The 17,367-nt window shown below is 61.1% G+C and overlaps 1 protein-coding gene across 4 annotated transcripts in view; it reads right to left on the bottom strand.

The window, feature by feature from the left end:
* The window catches only part of LOC132209781 (interleukin-1 receptor accessory protein-like 1), a 79,043-nt gene that overhangs the window by 27,577 nt on the left and 34,099 nt on the right, over positions 1–17,367 (bottom strand). For 3 of the 4 annotated variants that reach the window (XM_059646870.1, XM_059646868.1, XM_059646867.1), the window contains exons 2-3: positions 10,655–10,750; positions 7,373–7,438 (exon numbers count right to left, since the gene is read on the bottom strand). In XM_059646870.1, coding sequence (XP_059502853.1) covers positions 7,373–7,438; positions 10,655–10,730 — 142 coding nt within the window. In that variant the 5' untranslated portion in view covers positions 10,731–10,750. The remainder of the gene's footprint in view (positions 1–7,372; positions 7,439–10,654; positions 10,751–17,367) is intronic. The other variant, XM_059646869.1, reaches the window with a different exon arrangement.

Genomic DNA, 17,367 nt, shown 5'->3' on the forward strand with positions numbered 1-17,367 from the left:
GACCCTCCGACAGTGCCCACTCCCTCAGTACTGACCCTCCGACAGTGCCCGCTCCCTCAGTACTGACCCTCCGACAGTGCGGCACTCCCTCAGTACTGACCCTCAACAGTGCCCACTCCCTCAGTACTGACCCTCCGACAGTGCCCGCTCCCTCAGTACTGACCCTCCGACAGTGCCCACTCCCTCAGCACTGACCCTCCGACAGTGCCCACTCCCTCAGTACTGACCCTCCGACAGTGCCCGCTCCCTCAGTACTGACCCTCCGACAGTGCGGCACTCCCTCAGTACTGACCCTCAACAGTGCCCACTCCCTCAGTACTGACCCTCCGACAGTGCCCGCTCCCTCAGTACTGACCCTCCGACAGTGCCCGCTCCCTCAGTACTGACCCTCCGACAGTGCCCACTCCCTCAGTACTGACCCTCCGACAGTGCGGCGCTCCCTCAGCACTGACCCTCCGACAGTGCCCGCTCCCTCAGTACTGACCCTCCGACAGTGCCCACTCCCTCAGCACTGACCCTCCGACAGTGCCCGCTCCCTCAGTACTGACCCTCCGACAGTGCCCACTCCCCCAGCACTGACCCTCCGACAGTGCCCGCTCCCTCAGTACTGACCCTCCGACAGTGCCCGCTCCCTCAGCACTGACCCTCCGACAGTGCGGCGCTCCCTCAGCACTGACCCTCCGACAGCGCCCACTCCCTCAGCACTGTCCCTCCGACAGTGCCCACTCCCTCAGCACTGACCCTCCGACAGTGCGGCACTCCCTCAGCACTGACCCTCCGACAGTGTCCACTCCCTCAGCACTGCCCTGCCAACCGTGCCCACACCCTCAGCACTGACCCTCCGACAGTGCCCGCTCCCTCAGCACTGCCCTGCTAACAGTGCCCGCTCCCTCAGCACTGCCCTGCCAACAGTGCCCGCTCCCTCAGCACTGACCCTCCGACAGTGCCCACTCCCTCAGTACTGACCCTCCGACAGTGCGGCGCTCCCTCAGCACTGACCCTCCGACAGTGCCCGCTCCCTCAGTACTGACCCTCCGACAGTGCCCACTCCCTCAGCACTGACCCTCCGACAGTGCCCGCTCCCTCAGTACTGACCCTCCGACAGTGCCCACTCCCCCAGCACTGACCCTCCGACAGTTCTCGCTCCCTCAGTACTGACCCTCCGACAGTGCCCGCTCCCTCAGCACTGACCTCCGACAGTGCGGCGCTCCCTCAGCACTGACCCTCCGACAGCGCCCACTCCCTCAGCACTGTCCCTCCGACAGTGCCCACTCCCTCAGCACTGACCCTCCGACAGTGCGGCACTCCCTCAGCACTGACCCTCCGACAGTGTCCACTCCCTCAGCACTGCCCTGCCAACAGTGCCCACACCCTCAGCACTGACCCTCCGACAGTGCCCGCTCCCTCAGCACTGCCCTGCCAACAGTGCCCGCTCCCTCAGCACTGCCCTGCCAACAGTGCCCGCTCCCTCAGCACTGACCCTCCGACAGTGCCCACTCCCTCAGCACTGACCCTCCGACAGTGCCCGCTCCCTCAGCACTGACCCTCCGACAGCGCCCGCTCCCTCAGCACTGACCCTCCGACAGCGCCCACTCCCTCAGCACTGACCCTCCGACAGCGCCCGCTCCCTCAGCACTGACCCTCCGACAGCGCCCACTCCCTCAGCACTGACCCTCCGACAGCGCCCACTCCCTCAGCACTGACCCTCCGACAGCGCCCACTCCCTCAACACTGACCCTCCGACAGCGCCCACTCCCTCAGCACTGACCCTCCGACAGTGCCCACTCCCTCAGCACTGACCCTCCGACAGTGCCCACTCCCTCAGCACTGACCCTCCGACAGTGCGGCACTCCCTCAGCACTGACCCTCCGACAGTGCCCACTCCCTCAGCACTGACCCTCCGACAGTGCCCACTCCCTCAGCACTGACCCTCCGACAGTGCGGCACTCCCTCAGCACTGACCCTCTGACAGCGCCCGCTCCCTCAGCACTGACCCTCCGACAGTGCCCACTCCCTCAGCACTGACCCTCTGACAGCGCCCGCTCCCTCAGCACTGACCCTCTGACAGTGCCCACTCCCTCAGCACTGACCCTCTGACAGCGCCCGCTCCCTCAGCACTGACCCTCCGACAGTGCCCACTCCCTCAGCACTGACCCTCCGACAGTGCCCACTCCCTCAGCACTGACCCTCCGACAGTGCCCGCTCCCTCAGCACTAACCCTCCGACAGTGCCCGCTCCCTCAGCACTGACCCTCCGACAGTGCCCGCTCCCTCAGTACTGACCCTCCGACAGTGCCCGCTCCCTCAGCACTGACCCTCCGACAGTGCCCGCTCCCTCAGCACTGACCCTCCGACAGTGCCCGCTCCCTCAGTACTGACCCTCCGACAGTGCCCGCTCCCTCAGTACTGACCCTCCGACAGTGCCCGCTCCCTCAGTACTGACCCTCCGACAGTGCGGCACTCCCTCAGTACTGACCCTCAACAGTGCCCACTCCCTCAGTACTGACCCTCCGACAGTGCCTGCTCCCTCAGTACTGACCCTCCGACAGTGCCCGCTCCCTCAGTACTGACCCTCCGACAGTGCCCACTCCCTCAGCACTGACCCTCCGACAGTGCCCACTCCCTCAGTACTGACCCTCCGACAGTGCGGCGCTCCCTCAGCACTGACCCTCCGACAGTGCCCGCTCCCTCAGTACTGACCCTCCAACAGTGCCCACTCCCTCAGCACTGACCCTCCGACAGTGCCCGCTCCCTCAGTACTGACCCTCCGACAGTGCCCACTCCCCCAGCACTGACCCTCCGACAGTGCCCGCTCCCTCAGTACTGACCCTCCGACAGTGCCCGCTCCCTCAGCACTGACCCTCCGACAGTGCGGCGCTCCCTCAGCACTGACCCTCCGACAGCGCCCACTCCCTCAGCACTGACCCTCCGACAGTGCCCACTCCCTCAGTACTGACCCTCCGACAGTGCGGCGCTCCCTCAGCACTGACCCTCCGACAGTGCCCGCTCCCTCAGTACTGACCCTCCGACAGTGCCCACTCCCTCAGCACTGACCCTCCGACAGTGCCCGCTCCCTCAGTACTGACCCTCCGACAGTGCCCACTCCCCCAGCACTGACCCTCCGACAGTGCCCGCTCCCTCAGTACTGACCCTCCGACAGTGCCCGCTCCCTCAGCACTGACCCTCCGACAGTGCGGCGCTCCCTCAGCACTGACCCTCCGACAGCGCCCACTCCCTCAGCACTGTCCCTCCGACAGTGCCCACTCCCTCAGCACTGACCCTCCGACAGTGCGGCACTCCCTCAGCACTGACCCTCCGACAGTGTCCACTCCCTCAGCACTGCCCTGCCAACCGTGCCCACACCCTCAGCACTGACCCTCCGACAGTGCCCGCTCCCTCAGCCCTGCCCTGCCAACAGTGCCCGCTCCCTCAGCACTGCCCTGCCAACAGTGCCCGCTCCCTCAGCACTGACCCTCCGACAGTGCCCACTCCCTCAGTACTGACCCTCCGACAGTGCGGCGCTCCCTCAGCACTGACCCTCCGACAGTGCCCGCTCCCTCAGTACTGACCCTCCGACAGTGCCCACTCCCTCAGCACTGACCCTCCGACAGTGCCCGCTCCCTCAGTACTGACCCTCCGACAGTGCCCACTCCCCCAGCACTGACCCTCCGACAGTTCTCGCTCCCTCAGTACTGACCCTCCGACAGTGCCCGCTCCCTCAGCACTGACCCTCCGACAGTGCGGCGCTCCCTCAGCACTGACCCTCCGACAGCGCCCACTCCCTCAGCACTGTCCCTCCGACAGTGCCCACTCCCTCAGCACTGACCCTCCGACAGTGCGGCACTCCCTCAGCACTGACCCTCCGACAGTGTCCACTCCCTCAGCACTGCCCTGCCAACAGTGCCCACACCCTCAGCACTGACCCTCCGACAGTGCCCGCTCCCTCAGCACTGCCCTGCCAACAGTGCCCGCTCCCTCAGCACTGCCCTGCCAACAGTGCCCGCTCCCTCAGCACTGACCCTCCGACAGTGCCCACTCCCTCAGCACTGACCCTCCGACAGTGCCCGCTCCCTCAGCACTGACCCTCCGACAGCGCCCGCTCCCTCAGCACTGACCCTCCGACAGTGCCCGCTCCCTCAGCACTGACCCTCCGACAGCGCCCACTCCCTCAGCACTGACCCTCCGACAGTGCCCACTCCCTCAGCACTGACCCTCCGACAGCGCCCACTCCCTCAACACTGACCCTCCGACAGCGCCCACTCCCTCAGCACTGACCCTCCGACAGTGCCCACTCCCTCAGCACTGACGCTCCGACAGTGCCCGCTCCCTCAGCACTGACCCTCCGACAGCGCCCACTCCCTCAGCACTGACCCTCCGACAGTGCCCACTCCCTCAGCACTGACCCTCCGACAGTGCGGCACTCCCTCAGCACTGACCCTCCGACAGTGCCCACTCCCTCAGCACTGACCCTCCGACAGTGCGGCACTCCCTCAGCACTGACCCTCTGACAGCGCCCGCTCCCTCAGCACTGACCCTCCGACAGTGCCCACTCCCTCAGCACTGACCCTCTGACAGCGCCCGCTCCCTCAGCACTGACCCTCTGACAGCGCCCACTCCCTCAGCACTGACCCTCTGACAGCGCCCGCTCCCTCAGCACTGACCCTCCGACAGTGCCCACTCCCTCAGCACTGACCCTCCGACAGTGCCCACTCCCTCAGCACTGACCCTCCGACAGTGCCCACTCCCTCAGCACTAACCCTCCGACAGTGCCCGCTCCCTCAGCACTGACCCTCCGACAGTGCCCGCTCCCTCAGTACTGACCCTCCGACAGTGCCCGCTCCCTCAGTACTGACCCTCCGACAGTGCCCACTCCCTCAGCACTGACCCTCCGACAGTGCGGCACTCCCTCAGCACTGACCCTCCGACAGTGCCCACTCCCTCAGCACTGACCCTCCGACAGTGGGGCACTCCCTCAGCACTGACCCTCTGACAGCGCCCGCTCCCTCAGCACTGACCCTCCGAACGTGCCCACTCCCTCAGTACTGACCCTCCGACAGTGCCCACTCCCTCAGCACTGACCCTCTGACAGCGCCCGCTCCCTCAGCACTGACCCTCCGAACGTGCCCACTCCCTCAGTACTGACCCTCCGACAGTGCCCACTCCCTCAGCACTGACCCTCTGACAGCGCCCGCTCCCTCAGCACTGACCCTCTGACAGTGCCCACTCCCTCAGCACTGACCCTCTGACAGCGCCCGCTCCCTCAGCACTGACCCTCCGACAGTGCCCACTCCCTCAGCACTGACCCTCCGACAGTGCCCACTCCCTCAGCACTGACCCTCCGACAGTGCCCACTCCCTCAGCACTAACCCTCCGACAGTGCCCGCTCCTCAGCACTGACCCTCCGACAGTGCCCGCTCCCTCAGTACTGACCCTCCGACAGTGCCCGCTCCCTCAGTACTGACCCTCCGACAGTGCCCACTCCCTCAGCACTGACCCTCCGACAGTGCCCGCTCCCTCAGCACTGACCCTCCGACAGTGCCCGCTCCCTCAGTACTGACCCTCCGACAGTGCGGCACTCCCTCAGTACTGACCCTCAACAGTGCCCACTCCCTCAGTACTGACCCTCCGACAGTGCCCGCTCCCTCAGTACTGACCCTCCGACAGTGCCCGCTCCCTCAGTACTGACCCTCCGACAGTGCCCGCTCCCTCAGCACTGACCCTCCGACAGTGCCCACTCCCTCAGTACTGACCCTCCGACAGTGCCCGCTCCCTCAGTACTGACCCTCCGACAGTGCCCGCTCCCTCAGTACTGACCCTCCGACAGTGCGGCACTCCCTCAGTACTGACCCTCAACAGTGCCCACTCCCTCAGTACTGACCCTCCGACAGTGCCCGCTCCCTCAGTACTGACCCTCCGACAGTGCCCGCTCCCTCAGTACTGACCCTCCGACAGTGCCCACTCCCTCAGCACTGACCCTCCGACAGTGCCCACTCCCTCAGTACTGACCCTCCGACAGTGCGGCGCTCCCTCAGCACTGACCCTCCGACAGTGCCCGCTCCCTCAGTACTGACCCTCCAACAGTGCCCACTCCCTCAGCACTGACCCTCCGACAGTGCCCGCTCCCTCAGTACTGACCCTCCGACAGTGCCCACTCCCCCAGCACTGACCCTCCGACAGTGCCCGCTCCCTCAGTACTGACCCTCCGACAGTGCCCGCTCCCTCAGCACTGACCCTCCGACAGTGCGGCGCTCCCTCAGCACTGACCCTCAACAGTGCAGTACTCCCTCAGCACTGACCCTCCGACAGTGCGGCGCTCCCTCAGCACTGACCCTCAACAGTGCAGTACTCCCTCAGCACTGACCCTCCAACAGTGCGGCGCTCCCTCAGCACTGACGCTCCGAAAGCATGGCGATCCCTCAGGACAGACCCTCTGACAGTGCGGCACTCCCTCAGCACTGACCCTCCGACAGTGCCCGCTCTTTCAGCACTGACCCTCTGACAGTGCCCTCTCCCTCAGCACTGACCCTCTGACAGTGCGGCACTCCCTCAGCACTGACCCTCTGACAGTGCCCGCTCCCTCAGCACTGACCCTCCGACAGTGCAGCACTCCCTCAACACTGACCCTCCGACAGTGCCCGCTCCCTCAGCACTGACCCTCCAACAGTGCCCGCTCCCTCAGCACTGACCCTCCGACAGTGCGGCACTCCCTCAGCACTGACCCTCCGACCTGCTGAGAGTGTGGCACTCCCTCGCCACTGACCAACCCCCCCTGCCACCAACTGTGCAGCGCTCCCTTGGCACTGACCACCCCGACAGTGCGGAGCTCCCTCAGCACTGACCCACCACCCCCCCCCACCCCCGACAATGTAGCACTCTCTCAGCACTGACCCCCCCCCCCCCCCCCCCCCCCCCCCCCGCCACCGACAATGTGGCACTCCCACGGCACTGACCCTCCCGAAAGTGTTGCGCTGCTACGGCACTGACACTCCGACACTGTCCTTAGCACTGCTTTCGCCCACCTCCGATAGTGTGGCGCTCCCTCAGTAGTGCCCTGGGAGTATCCTGTGCTCAAATATCCAGAGTTGGACCTGATCCCACATGGTTGTTCCTCAGCCGTGAGAGGGTTACATGCTGGATCCCAGCAGTTACTGGTTCATTATAATCTTGCACTTCCTGAACTTTCTTGTTCCCTGTCCCTATGCCAGGTTGAAGAGGCGGATACAAGGTGCAACATCCCAGTTAGCTCAGCATGGTCTGGAAATGAGTGTGAGGTGTTCTACCTTTGTCAACTGAAGACCGTGCCCATAAGGACTGTCAGTTACAGCAGTGGTTCTCAAATCAAGGCGTAATGGGCAGATAGTGTTTGTACTTACCCAGCTCAGCATTGACAGTTGTTCCAGTCGGTGCAATGATTTTTGGAGGACCATAGGCATCAGACCCTGTTGGGACAGAAGCAACACGTTTAGATGTGCTCATCAGATGAATTTGGGCTGTTAACAAAGTCCAACTTCCACAGATCGATGCTGTACCTGCTCCTCTGTTCCATTACACCACATTCGATCAGGATCTTTTATCCTTCCTCCAGTCTTCCTACCTTCAGTTTGGCAAAGGATCTTTGTTCAATAATTTAACATTTGCCTTCACCCTTTGTAGCTTTTGCTGGTGAAAGAGAGAGTTGGACTTCCACCCCTCCTTTGTCGCAGGATCATTACCACACAAAGGCCGTTCAGCCCATCTGGTCTATACTGGCACTCTGAAGGAACAATGTCTTTTCTTCCCGACTGCTCAGATAAATATCTTTTTGAAAGCCTCGATTGAATCTTCCTTCACTGCAGCTTCAGGCAGTGTCTTTCAAGTCCTGACTGCTCGCTGTGTGAATTTATTTTTATGTGTCCATTGCTTCTTTTGCTAAGTACCTTACATCTGTGCCCTCTCATTCTTGATCCTTCCACCCATGGGAATTAATTGCCCCCTCCAGACCCCCTCTCAAACCTCATCTGGCAAGCAGAAGAGTCCCAGCTTCTCCAGTCTATCTGTGTGACTGAAGCTCCTTATCCCGACACATGTTGCATTCAGAGTGAATGGGAATGGGAATGGCCACGGGAAAGGACGTGCTTCCTGTCAGTGCCCCTGAATGGCCTGGCTCAAATTGGTCCTTGGCCTGACCACACACATGGGTTAGAGTGCTTTGTGTCATAGTGCCATGGGAACAATCTCTCCCTCAATGTCAGCAAAACTAAAGCACTGATCCTTGACTTCAGGAGGAAAGTAGGAAGACACATCCCTATCTACATCGACAGAGCTGAGGTTGAGAGGATCGAGAGCATCAAGTACCTAGGAATGACAATAAACAACAACCTGCCGCCGACCTCCCACATAGATGCATAGTCAAGGATGCAGAGCAACACCTTTTCTTCCTCAGGCAGCTCAGGAAATTTGGCATGTCCATGAGGACCCTCACCAATGTTTCCAGATGCACCAATGAAAGCACACTGTCCGGGTGTGTAACAGCCTGGTACGGCAACTGCTGTGCCCAGGACTGTAGGAAAGTACAGAAGGTTGTTTGCACAGTCTAGACCATCATGGAAGCCAACCTCCCGTCCATGGACTCCAGCCAAGCTTCTTGTTGTCGCAGAAAGGCTGCCATCATCATCAAATGCCCCTCCCACCCCAGTAATACTCTCTCCCAACCTCTTCCATCAGGCAGTGGACACAGAAGTTTGAACACGTACACCAATAGGTTTGAGAACAGTTTCTTACCTGCTGTTATCAGGCTCTTGAACGGACCTCTCTAACTTCAAATCTAATGTTGACCTTGCTTTTGTGCACCTCCTGTGCAGCTGTAACCTTGTGTCCCTCGCTCTGTCTAAGCATCTGTATGTCCTTGTTTGCTAAGATCTGCCTGTACTGCTCACAAAACAGAACTTTTCACTGTATGTAGGTACTTGTGACAATAATAATTCAAATCAAGTTCTAAATTTGAGGAAATATAAATCTAACCTGTGCAACATGCCTATAGATTATGACCCTTACTAGATTATTCTGGGGAATCTGTGCAGTTACCCCCTTTATGATACCTCTTTACAAAGAGACATGAGATTCCGCAGTGTGTTTCTCCTGGCATTGGTTGCTGCATGCCAGAAAGACCTGGATATGTTGCTGTCAGGTACAGAAATCCCATCGTAGATAAGATGAAAAAGAAGAAAGATTTGCTTTTACTTAACCATTTTGCACCCACTTTCACCTTTGGGTAGACGTGGCAGCTAACCTGGGCATAGCAAGATCCCATACACAGCAAAATGATAATGACCCAGATTTTGTGTTTAAATTATTGATGACAACCCTGAATTCCCTCCCTAAGGGCATTGTGTCTACCAGCATCAAACGGACTGCTGCAGTTCAAGAATGCCATGCACCACCAGCTTCTCAAGGAGACCAAGGGATGGATAATAATGACAAGCCAGGCCATTGATATCCATGTCCCATGAGTGAATTCTGTAAACCTGTTCAGACATGTCACGACACAGCTCCTGGGCAGGTGGGACTTGCCTTGACCCAGAGAGAGAGGTGGGGGGATGCCTGCATTGTGCCATTAGATCGTCTGTTTGTACTACACTGAGGTGGGGGAATTAAAGTTGGGAGAACTTCCTCGTCTTTGAACTAGTGGCAGTGTGGTCCTTTACATCTACCTGGTCAAACATGAGGGAGCTTCATTTTGACAGTGCCTCTGGTACCTGGCAGGTCAGATTATGCAGCACTCCCTCAGGACTGCACCAAACATCGTGCTGAGGCTGGGCTAGGCAACCCCCACCTAGGACCCACCTAGATACCCCCGGAATCAGAGGTCACTCCACGGGGCACTGCTGTGCGAAACTGCAGCGACACGAAAAAATAAACGTTTCCAATTGTCAGAAATAAAAAATTCACTGGAAGTTGGTAGCTGGGGGAAGTGAAGCAAAGGCTGTAAGCATCATTCAGATGATTCCTTGGACTGGTTACGATCAACTGTGCGGTCTAGGGAGTCCACAGAAGGAGTTTCTGAGAATATTTCTCGACTTATTACTCTTGCAAATTTTTTGGACATGGTTGTGCAGGATGTAGTAGAAAGCTGTGGAACTCCCTTCCTCACGGTACTGTGGAAGCACATGGACTGCAGAGGTTCAAGAAGGCAGCTCACCACCACCTTCTCAAGGGGCAATTAGAGTCAGGCAATAAATGCTGGGCCCAGCCAGTGATGCTCACATCCCTGGGAGTGAATAAAAAAAGACATGGCAGGTCAAGCAGCGACTGTGAAGAGATTAACAGAGTTAATGTTTCGAGTCCTGTACAATTCCTTAAGAATGGCTTGAAATGCACTCTACTGTGTACTTTTATTTCAGATTTCCAGCATCTGCAGAATTTTATTGTGAAGATAAAGGGAAGGTAAAGGATGGAAGGAAATGTCAATATTATTCCTGTGGCCATGTGGACAATGCAGCAATTAGTCCTTCCAGGCTTGCACCATTCACAGGTTCAGATACTGGATGAGAAAATTTATTTCCCACATCACTGTAGAAAACCTCCTCACTCAGGTTGAAACATTTTTGGAATAAACATTCTTTCTGAGCAGGGACTTATAGTCCTGGGAATTTCACTGTCTCCCTGTCTATAGTTACCTGGGTCTTCAACTCGATCTCTTAAAATGTAAGCAGAGACAAGTCCATTCAACAGCATCAGGAAAGACATGACCATCGAGCAGAGAGCTTCCTGCCCTGAAGAAAAAATTTCAGGTATTTTCAGAAAATGGTGTGGAATGCAAATCATCAACTGTGACTTTGCTGGCTTTACACCTGTTCAGACATACTCTCACCTCTCGGCACAAGGTCAGGCTTCAAGACCAACTTCAGGACATTCAGACTAACAACCCTGGTGCAGTGCTGAAGACGTGCCGCACTGTGAGAGCAACAGAACTGAGGAAGTACTGCACTGTTGCAGGGTCAGTGCTGAGGGAGCAGGCACTGTTGGAGTGTCAGTGCTGAGGGAGCGCCGCACTCTCGGAGGGTCAGTGCTGAGGGAGCACCGCACTGTCGGAGGGTCAGTACTGAGGGAGCACCAGACTGTCAGAGTGTCAGTGCTGAGGGAGCGCCACACTGTCGGAGGGTTAGTGCTGAGGGAGCGCCGCACTGTCGGAGGGTTAGTGCTGAGGGAGCGCCGCACTGTCGGAGGGTCAGTGCTGAGGGAGCGCCACACTGTCGGAGGGTTAGTGCTGAGGGAGCGCCGCACTGTCGGAGGGTTAGTGCTGAGGGAGCGCCGCACTGTCGGAGGGTCAGTGCTGAGGGAGCACCGCACTGTCGGAGGGTCAGTGCTGAGGGAGTGGGCACTGTCGGAGGGTCAGTGCTGAGGGAGTGGGCACTGTTGGAGGGTCAGTGCCGAGGGAGCACCGCACTGTCGGAGGGTCAGTACTGAGGGAGCACCAGACTGTCAGAGGGTCAGTACTGAGGGAGCGCTGCACTGTTGCAGGGTCAGTGTTGAGAAAGTGCCGCACTATCGGAGGGTCAGTGCTGAGGGAGCACCAGACTGTCGGAGGGTCAGTGCTGAGGGAGTGCTGCACTGTTGCACGGTCAGTGTTGAGGAAGTGCCGCAATGTCGGAGGGTCAGTGCTGAGGGAGCGCCGCGCTGTCGGAGGGTCAGTGCTGAGGGAGCGCCGCACTCTCGGAGGGTCAGTGCTGAGGGAGCACCAGACTGTCGGAGGGTCAGTGCTGAGGGAGTGCTGCACTGTTGCAGGGTCAGTGTTGAGGAAGTGCCGCACTGTCGGAGGGTCAGTGCTGAGGGTGCGCCGCATTGTCGGAGGGTCAGTGCTGAGGGAGCGCCGCACTGTCGGAGGGTCAGTGCTGAGGGAGCGCCACGCTGTCGGAGGGTCAGTACTGAGGGAGCACCAGACTGTCGGAGGGTCAGTGCTGAGGGAGCGCTGTACTGTTGCAGGGTCAGTGTTGAGGAAGTGCCGCACTGTCAGATGGTCAGTGCTGAGGGAGCACCAGACTGTCGGAGGGTCAGTACTGAGGGAGCACCAGACTGTCGGAGGGTCAGTACTGAGGGAGTGCCGCACTATCAGAGGGTCAGTACTGAGGGAGCACCAGACTGTTGGAGGGTCAGTACTGAGAGAGCACCAGACTGTCGGACGGTCAGTACTGCGGGAGCACCAGACTGTCGGAGGGTCAGTACTGAGGGAGCACCAGACTGTCGGACGGTCAGTACTGAGGGAGCACCAGACTGTCGGAGGGTCAGTACTGAGGGAGCACCAGACTGTCGGAGGGTCAGTACTGAGGGAGCGCCGCCCTGTCGGAGGGTCAGTGCTGAGGGAGCACTGCACTGTCGGAGGGTCAGTGCTGAGGGAGCGCCGCACTGTCGGAGGGTTAGTGCTGAGGGAGCGCCGCACTGTCGGAGGGTCAGTGCTGAGGGAGCGCCACACTGTCGGAGGGTTAGTGCTGAGGGAGCGCCGCACTGTCGGAGGGTCAGTGCTGAGGGAGTGGGCACTGTCGGAGGGTCAGTGCTGAGGGAGTGGGCACTGTTGGAGGGTCAGTGCTGAGGGAGCGCCGCACTGTCGGAAGGTCAGTGCTGAGGGAGTGGGCACTGTCGGAGGGTCAGTGCTGAGGGAGTGGGCACTGTTGGAGGGTCAGTGCTGAGGGAGCGCCGTACTGTCGGAGGGTCAGTGCTGAGGGAGTGGGCACTGTCGGAGGGTCAGTGCTGAGGGAGTGGGCACTGTTGGAGGGTCAGTGCTGAGGGAGCAGGCACTGTTGGAGTGTCAGTGCTGAGGGAGCGCCGCACTCTCGGAGGGTCAGTGCTGAGGGAGCACCGCACTGTCGGAGGGTCAGTACTGAGGGAGCACCAGACTGTCAGAGTGTCAGTGCTGAGGGAGCGCCACACTGTCGGAGGGTTAGTGCTGAGGGAGCGCCGCACTGTCGGAGGGTTAGTGCTGAGGGAGCGCCGCACTGTCGGAGGGTCAGTGCTGAGGGAGCGCCACACTGTCGGAGGGTTAGTGCTGAGGGAGCGCCGCACTGTCGGAGGGTTAGTGCTGAGGGAGCGCCGCACTGTCGGAGGGTCAGTGCTGAGGGAGCACCGCACTGTCGGAGGGTCAGTGCTGAGGGAGTGGGCACTGTCGGAGGGTCAGTGCTGAGGGAGTGGGCACTGTTGGAGGGTCAGTGCCGAGGGAGCACCGCACTGTCGGAGGGTCAGTACTGAGGGAGCACCAGACTGTCAGAGGGTCAGTACTGAGGGAGCGCTGCACTGTTGCAGGGTCAGTGTTGAGAAAGTGCCGCACTATCGGAGGGTCAGTGCTGAGGGAGCACCAGACTGTCGGAGGGTCAGTGCTGAGGGAGTGCTGCACTGTTGCACGGTCAGTGTTGAGGAAGTGCCGCACTGTCGGAGGGTCAGTGCTGAGGGAGCGCCGCGCTGTCGGAGGGTCAGTGCTGAGGGAGCGCCGCACTGTCGGAGGGTCAGTGCTGAGGGAGCGCCGCACTGTTGGAGGGTCAGTGCTGAGGGAGCGCCACGCTGTCGGAGGGTCAGTACTGAGGGAGCACCAGACTGTCGGAGGGTCAGTGCTGAGGGAGCGCTGTACTGTTGCAGGGTCAGTGTTGAGGAAGTGCCGCACTGTCAGATGGTCAGTGCTGAGGGAGCACCAGACTGTCGGAGGGTCAGTACTGAGGGAGCACCAGACTGTCGGAGGGTCAGTACTGAGGGAGTGCCGCACTATCAGAGGGTCAGTACTGAGGGAGCACCAGACTGTTGGAGGGTCAGTACTGAGAGAGCACCAGACTGTCGGACGGTCAGTACTGAGGGAGCACCAGACTGTCGGAGGGTCAGTACTGAGGGAGCACCAGACTGTCGGACGGTCAGTACTGAGGGAGCACCAGACTGTCGGAGGGTCAGTACTGAGGGAGCACCAGACTGTCGGAGGGTCAGTACTGAGGGAGCGCCGCCCTGTCGGAGGGTCAGTGCTGAGGGAGCACTGCACTGTCGGAGGGTCAGTGCTGAGGGAGCGCCGCACTGTCGGAGGGTTAGTGCTGAGGGAGCGCCGCACTGTCGGAGGGTCAGTGCTGAGGGAGCGCCACACTGTCGGAGGGTTAGTGCTGAGGGAGCGCCGCACTGTCGGAGGGTCAGTGCTGAGGGAGTGGGCACTGTCGGAGGGTCAGTGCTGAGGGTGTGGGCACTGTTGGAGGGTCAGTGCTGAGGGAGCGCCGCACTGTCGGAAGGTCAGTGCTGAGGGAGTGGGCACTGTCGGAGGGTCAGTGCTGAGGGAGTGGGCACTGTTGGAGGGTCAGTGCTGAGGGAGCGCCGTACTGTCGGAGGGTCAGTGCTGAGGGAGTGGGCACTGTCGGAGGGTCAGTGCTGAGGGAGTGGGCACTGTCGGAGGGTCAGTGCTGAGGGAGCGCCGCACTGTCGGAGGGTCAGCGCTGAGGAAGCGCCGCACTGTCGGAGGGTCAGTGCTGAGGGAGCGCCGCACTGTCGGAGGGTCAGCGCTGAGGGAGTGGGCACTGTCGGAGGGTCAGTGCCGAGGGAGCACCGCACTGTCGGAGGGTCAGTACTGAGGGAGCACCAGACTGTCGGAGGGTCAGTACTGAGAGAGCACCAGACTGTCGGAGGGTCAGTACTGAGGGAGCACCAGACTGTCGGAGGGTCAGTACTGAGGGAGCGCCGCCCTGTCGGAGGGTCAGTGCTGAGGGAGCACTGCACTGTCAGAGGGTCAGTGCCGAGGGAGCACCGCACTGTCGGAGGGTCAGTACTGAGGGAGCACCAGACTGTCGGAGGGTCAGTACTGACGGAGCGCCGCCGTGTCGGAGGGTCAGTGCCGAGGGAGCACCGCACTCTCGGAGGGTCAGCGCTGAGGCAGCACCGCCCTGTCGGAGGGTCAGTGCTGAGGGAGCACCGCACTCTCGGAGGGTCAGCGCTGAGGCAGCACCGCACTGTTGGAGGGTCAGTGCTGAGGGAGCAGGCACTGTCGGAGGGTCAGTGCTGAGGGACCGCCGCATTCTCGGAGGGTCAGTGCTGAGGGAGTGCTGCACTCTCGGAGGGTCAGTGCTGAGGGAGCGGGCACTGTCGGAGGGTCAGTGCTGAGGAAGTGCCGCACTGTCGGAGGGTCAGTACTGAGGGAGCGCCGCGCTGTCTGAGGGTCAGTACTGAGGGAGCACCAGACTGTCGGAGGGTCAGTACTGAGGGAGCAGGCACTGTCGGAGGGTCAGTGCTGAGGGAGCGCCGCACTGTCGGAGGGTCAGTGCTGAGGGAGTGGGCACTGTCGGAGGGTCAGTGCTGAGGGAGTGGTCACTGTCGGAGGGTCAGTGCTGAGGGAGCAGGCACTGTCGGAGGGTCAGTGCTTAGGGAGCGCCGTACTGTCGGAGGGTCAGTGCTGAGGGAGTGGCCACTGTCGGAGGGTCAGTGCTGAGGGAGCGCCGCACTGTCGGAGGGTCAGTGCTGAGGGAGTGGGCACTGTCGGAGGGTCAGTGCTGAGGGAGTGGGCACTGTTGGAGGGTCAGTGCTGAGGGAGCGCCGCACTGTCGGAGGGTCAGTGCTGAGGGAGTGGGCACTGTCGGAGGGTCAGTGCTGAGGGAGTGGGCACTGTTGGAGGGTCAGTGCTGAGGGAGCGCCGCACTGTCGGAAGGTCAGTGCTGAGTGAGTGGGCACTGTCGGAGGGTCAGTGCTGAGGGAGTGGGCACAGTCGGAGGGTCAGTGCTGAGGGAGCGCCGCACTGTCGGAGGGTCAGTGCTGAGGGAGTGGGCACTGTTGGAGGGTCAGTGCTGAGGGAGCAGGCACTGTCGGAGGGTCAGTGCTGAGGGACCGCCGCATTCTCGGAGGGTCAGTGCTGAGGGAGTGCTGCACTCTCGGAGGGTCAGTGCTGAGGGAGCGGGCACTGTCGGAGGGTCAGTGCTGAGGAAGTGCCGCACTGTCGGAGGGTCAGTACTGAGGGAGCGCCGCGCTGTCTGAGGGTCAGTACTGAGGGAGCACCAGACTGTCAGAGGGTCAGTACTGAGGGAGCAGGCACTGTCGGAGGGTCAGTGCTGAGGGAGCGCCGCACTGTCGGAGGGTCAGTGCTGAGGGAGCGGGCACTGTCGGAGGGTCAGTGCTGAGGGAGTGGGCACTGTTGGAGGGTCAGTGCTGAGGGAGCGCCGCACTGTCGGAGGGTCAGTGCTGAGGGAGTGGGCACTGTCGGAGGGTCAGTGCTGAGGGAGTGGGCACTGTTGGAGGGTCAGTGCTGAGGGAGCGCCGCACTGTCGGAAGGTCAGTGCTGAGGGAGTGGGCACTGTCGGAGGGTCAGTGCTGAGGGAGTGGGCACTGTCGGAGGGTCAGTGCTGAGGGAGCACTGCACTGTCAGAGGGTCAGTGCCGAGGGAGCACCAGACTGTCGGAGGGTCAGTACTGACGGAGCGCCGCCGTGTCGGAGGGTCAGTGCCGAGGGAGCACCGCACTCTCGGAGGGTCAGCGCTGAGGGAGCACCGCCCTGTCGGAGGGTCAGTGCTGAGGGAGCGCCGCACTGTTGGAGGGTCAGTGCTGAGGGAGCAGGCACTGTCGGAGGGTCAGTGCTGAGGGACCGCCGCATTCTCGGAGGGTCAGTGCTGAGGGAGTGCTGCACTCTCGGAGGGTCAGTGCTGAGGGAGCGGGCACTGTCGGAGGGTCAGTGCTGAGGAAGTGCCGCACTGTCGGAGGGTCAGTACTGAGGGAGCGCCGCGCTGTCTGAGGGTCAGTACTGAGGGAGCACCAGACTGTCGGAGGGTCAGTACTGAGGGAGCAGGCACTGTCGGAGGGTCAGTGCTGAGGGAGCGCCGCACTGTCGGAGGGTCAGTGCTGAGGGAGTGGGCACTGTCGGAGGGTCAGTGCTGAGGGAGTGGTCACTGTCGGAGGGTCAGTGCTGAGGGAGCAGGCACTGTCGGAGGGTCAGTGCTTAGGGAGCGCCGTACTGTCGGAGGGTCAGTGCTGAGGGAGTGGCCACTGTCGGAGGGTCAGTGCTGAGGGAGCGCCGCACTGTCGGAGGGTCAGTGCTGAGGGAGTGGGCACTGTCGGAGGGTCAGTGCTGAGGGAGTGGGCACTGTTGGAGGGTCAGTGCTGAGGGAGCGCCGCACTGTCGGAGGGTCAGTGCTGAGGGAGTGGGCACTGTCGGAGGGTCAGTGCTGAGGGAGTGGGCACTGTTGGAGGGTCAGTGCTGAGGGAGCGCCGCACTGTCGGAAGGTCAGTGCTGAGTGAGTGGGCACTGTCGGAGGGTCAGTGCTGAGGGAGTGGGCACAGTCGGAGGGTCAGTGCTGAGGGAGCGCCGCACTGTCGGAGGGTCAGTGCTGAGGGAGTGGGCACTGTTGGAGGGTCAGTGCTGAGGGAGCAGGCACTGTCGGAGGGTCAGTGCTGAGGGA

This window comes from Stegostoma tigrinum, chromosome 6 (genome assembly GCF_030684315.1).
Source record: "Stegostoma tigrinum isolate sSteTig4 chromosome 6, sSteTig4.hap1, whole genome shotgun sequence".
Lineage (NCBI taxonomy): Eukaryota > Metazoa > Chordata > Chondrichthyes > Orectolobiformes > Stegostomatidae > Stegostoma > Stegostoma tigrinum.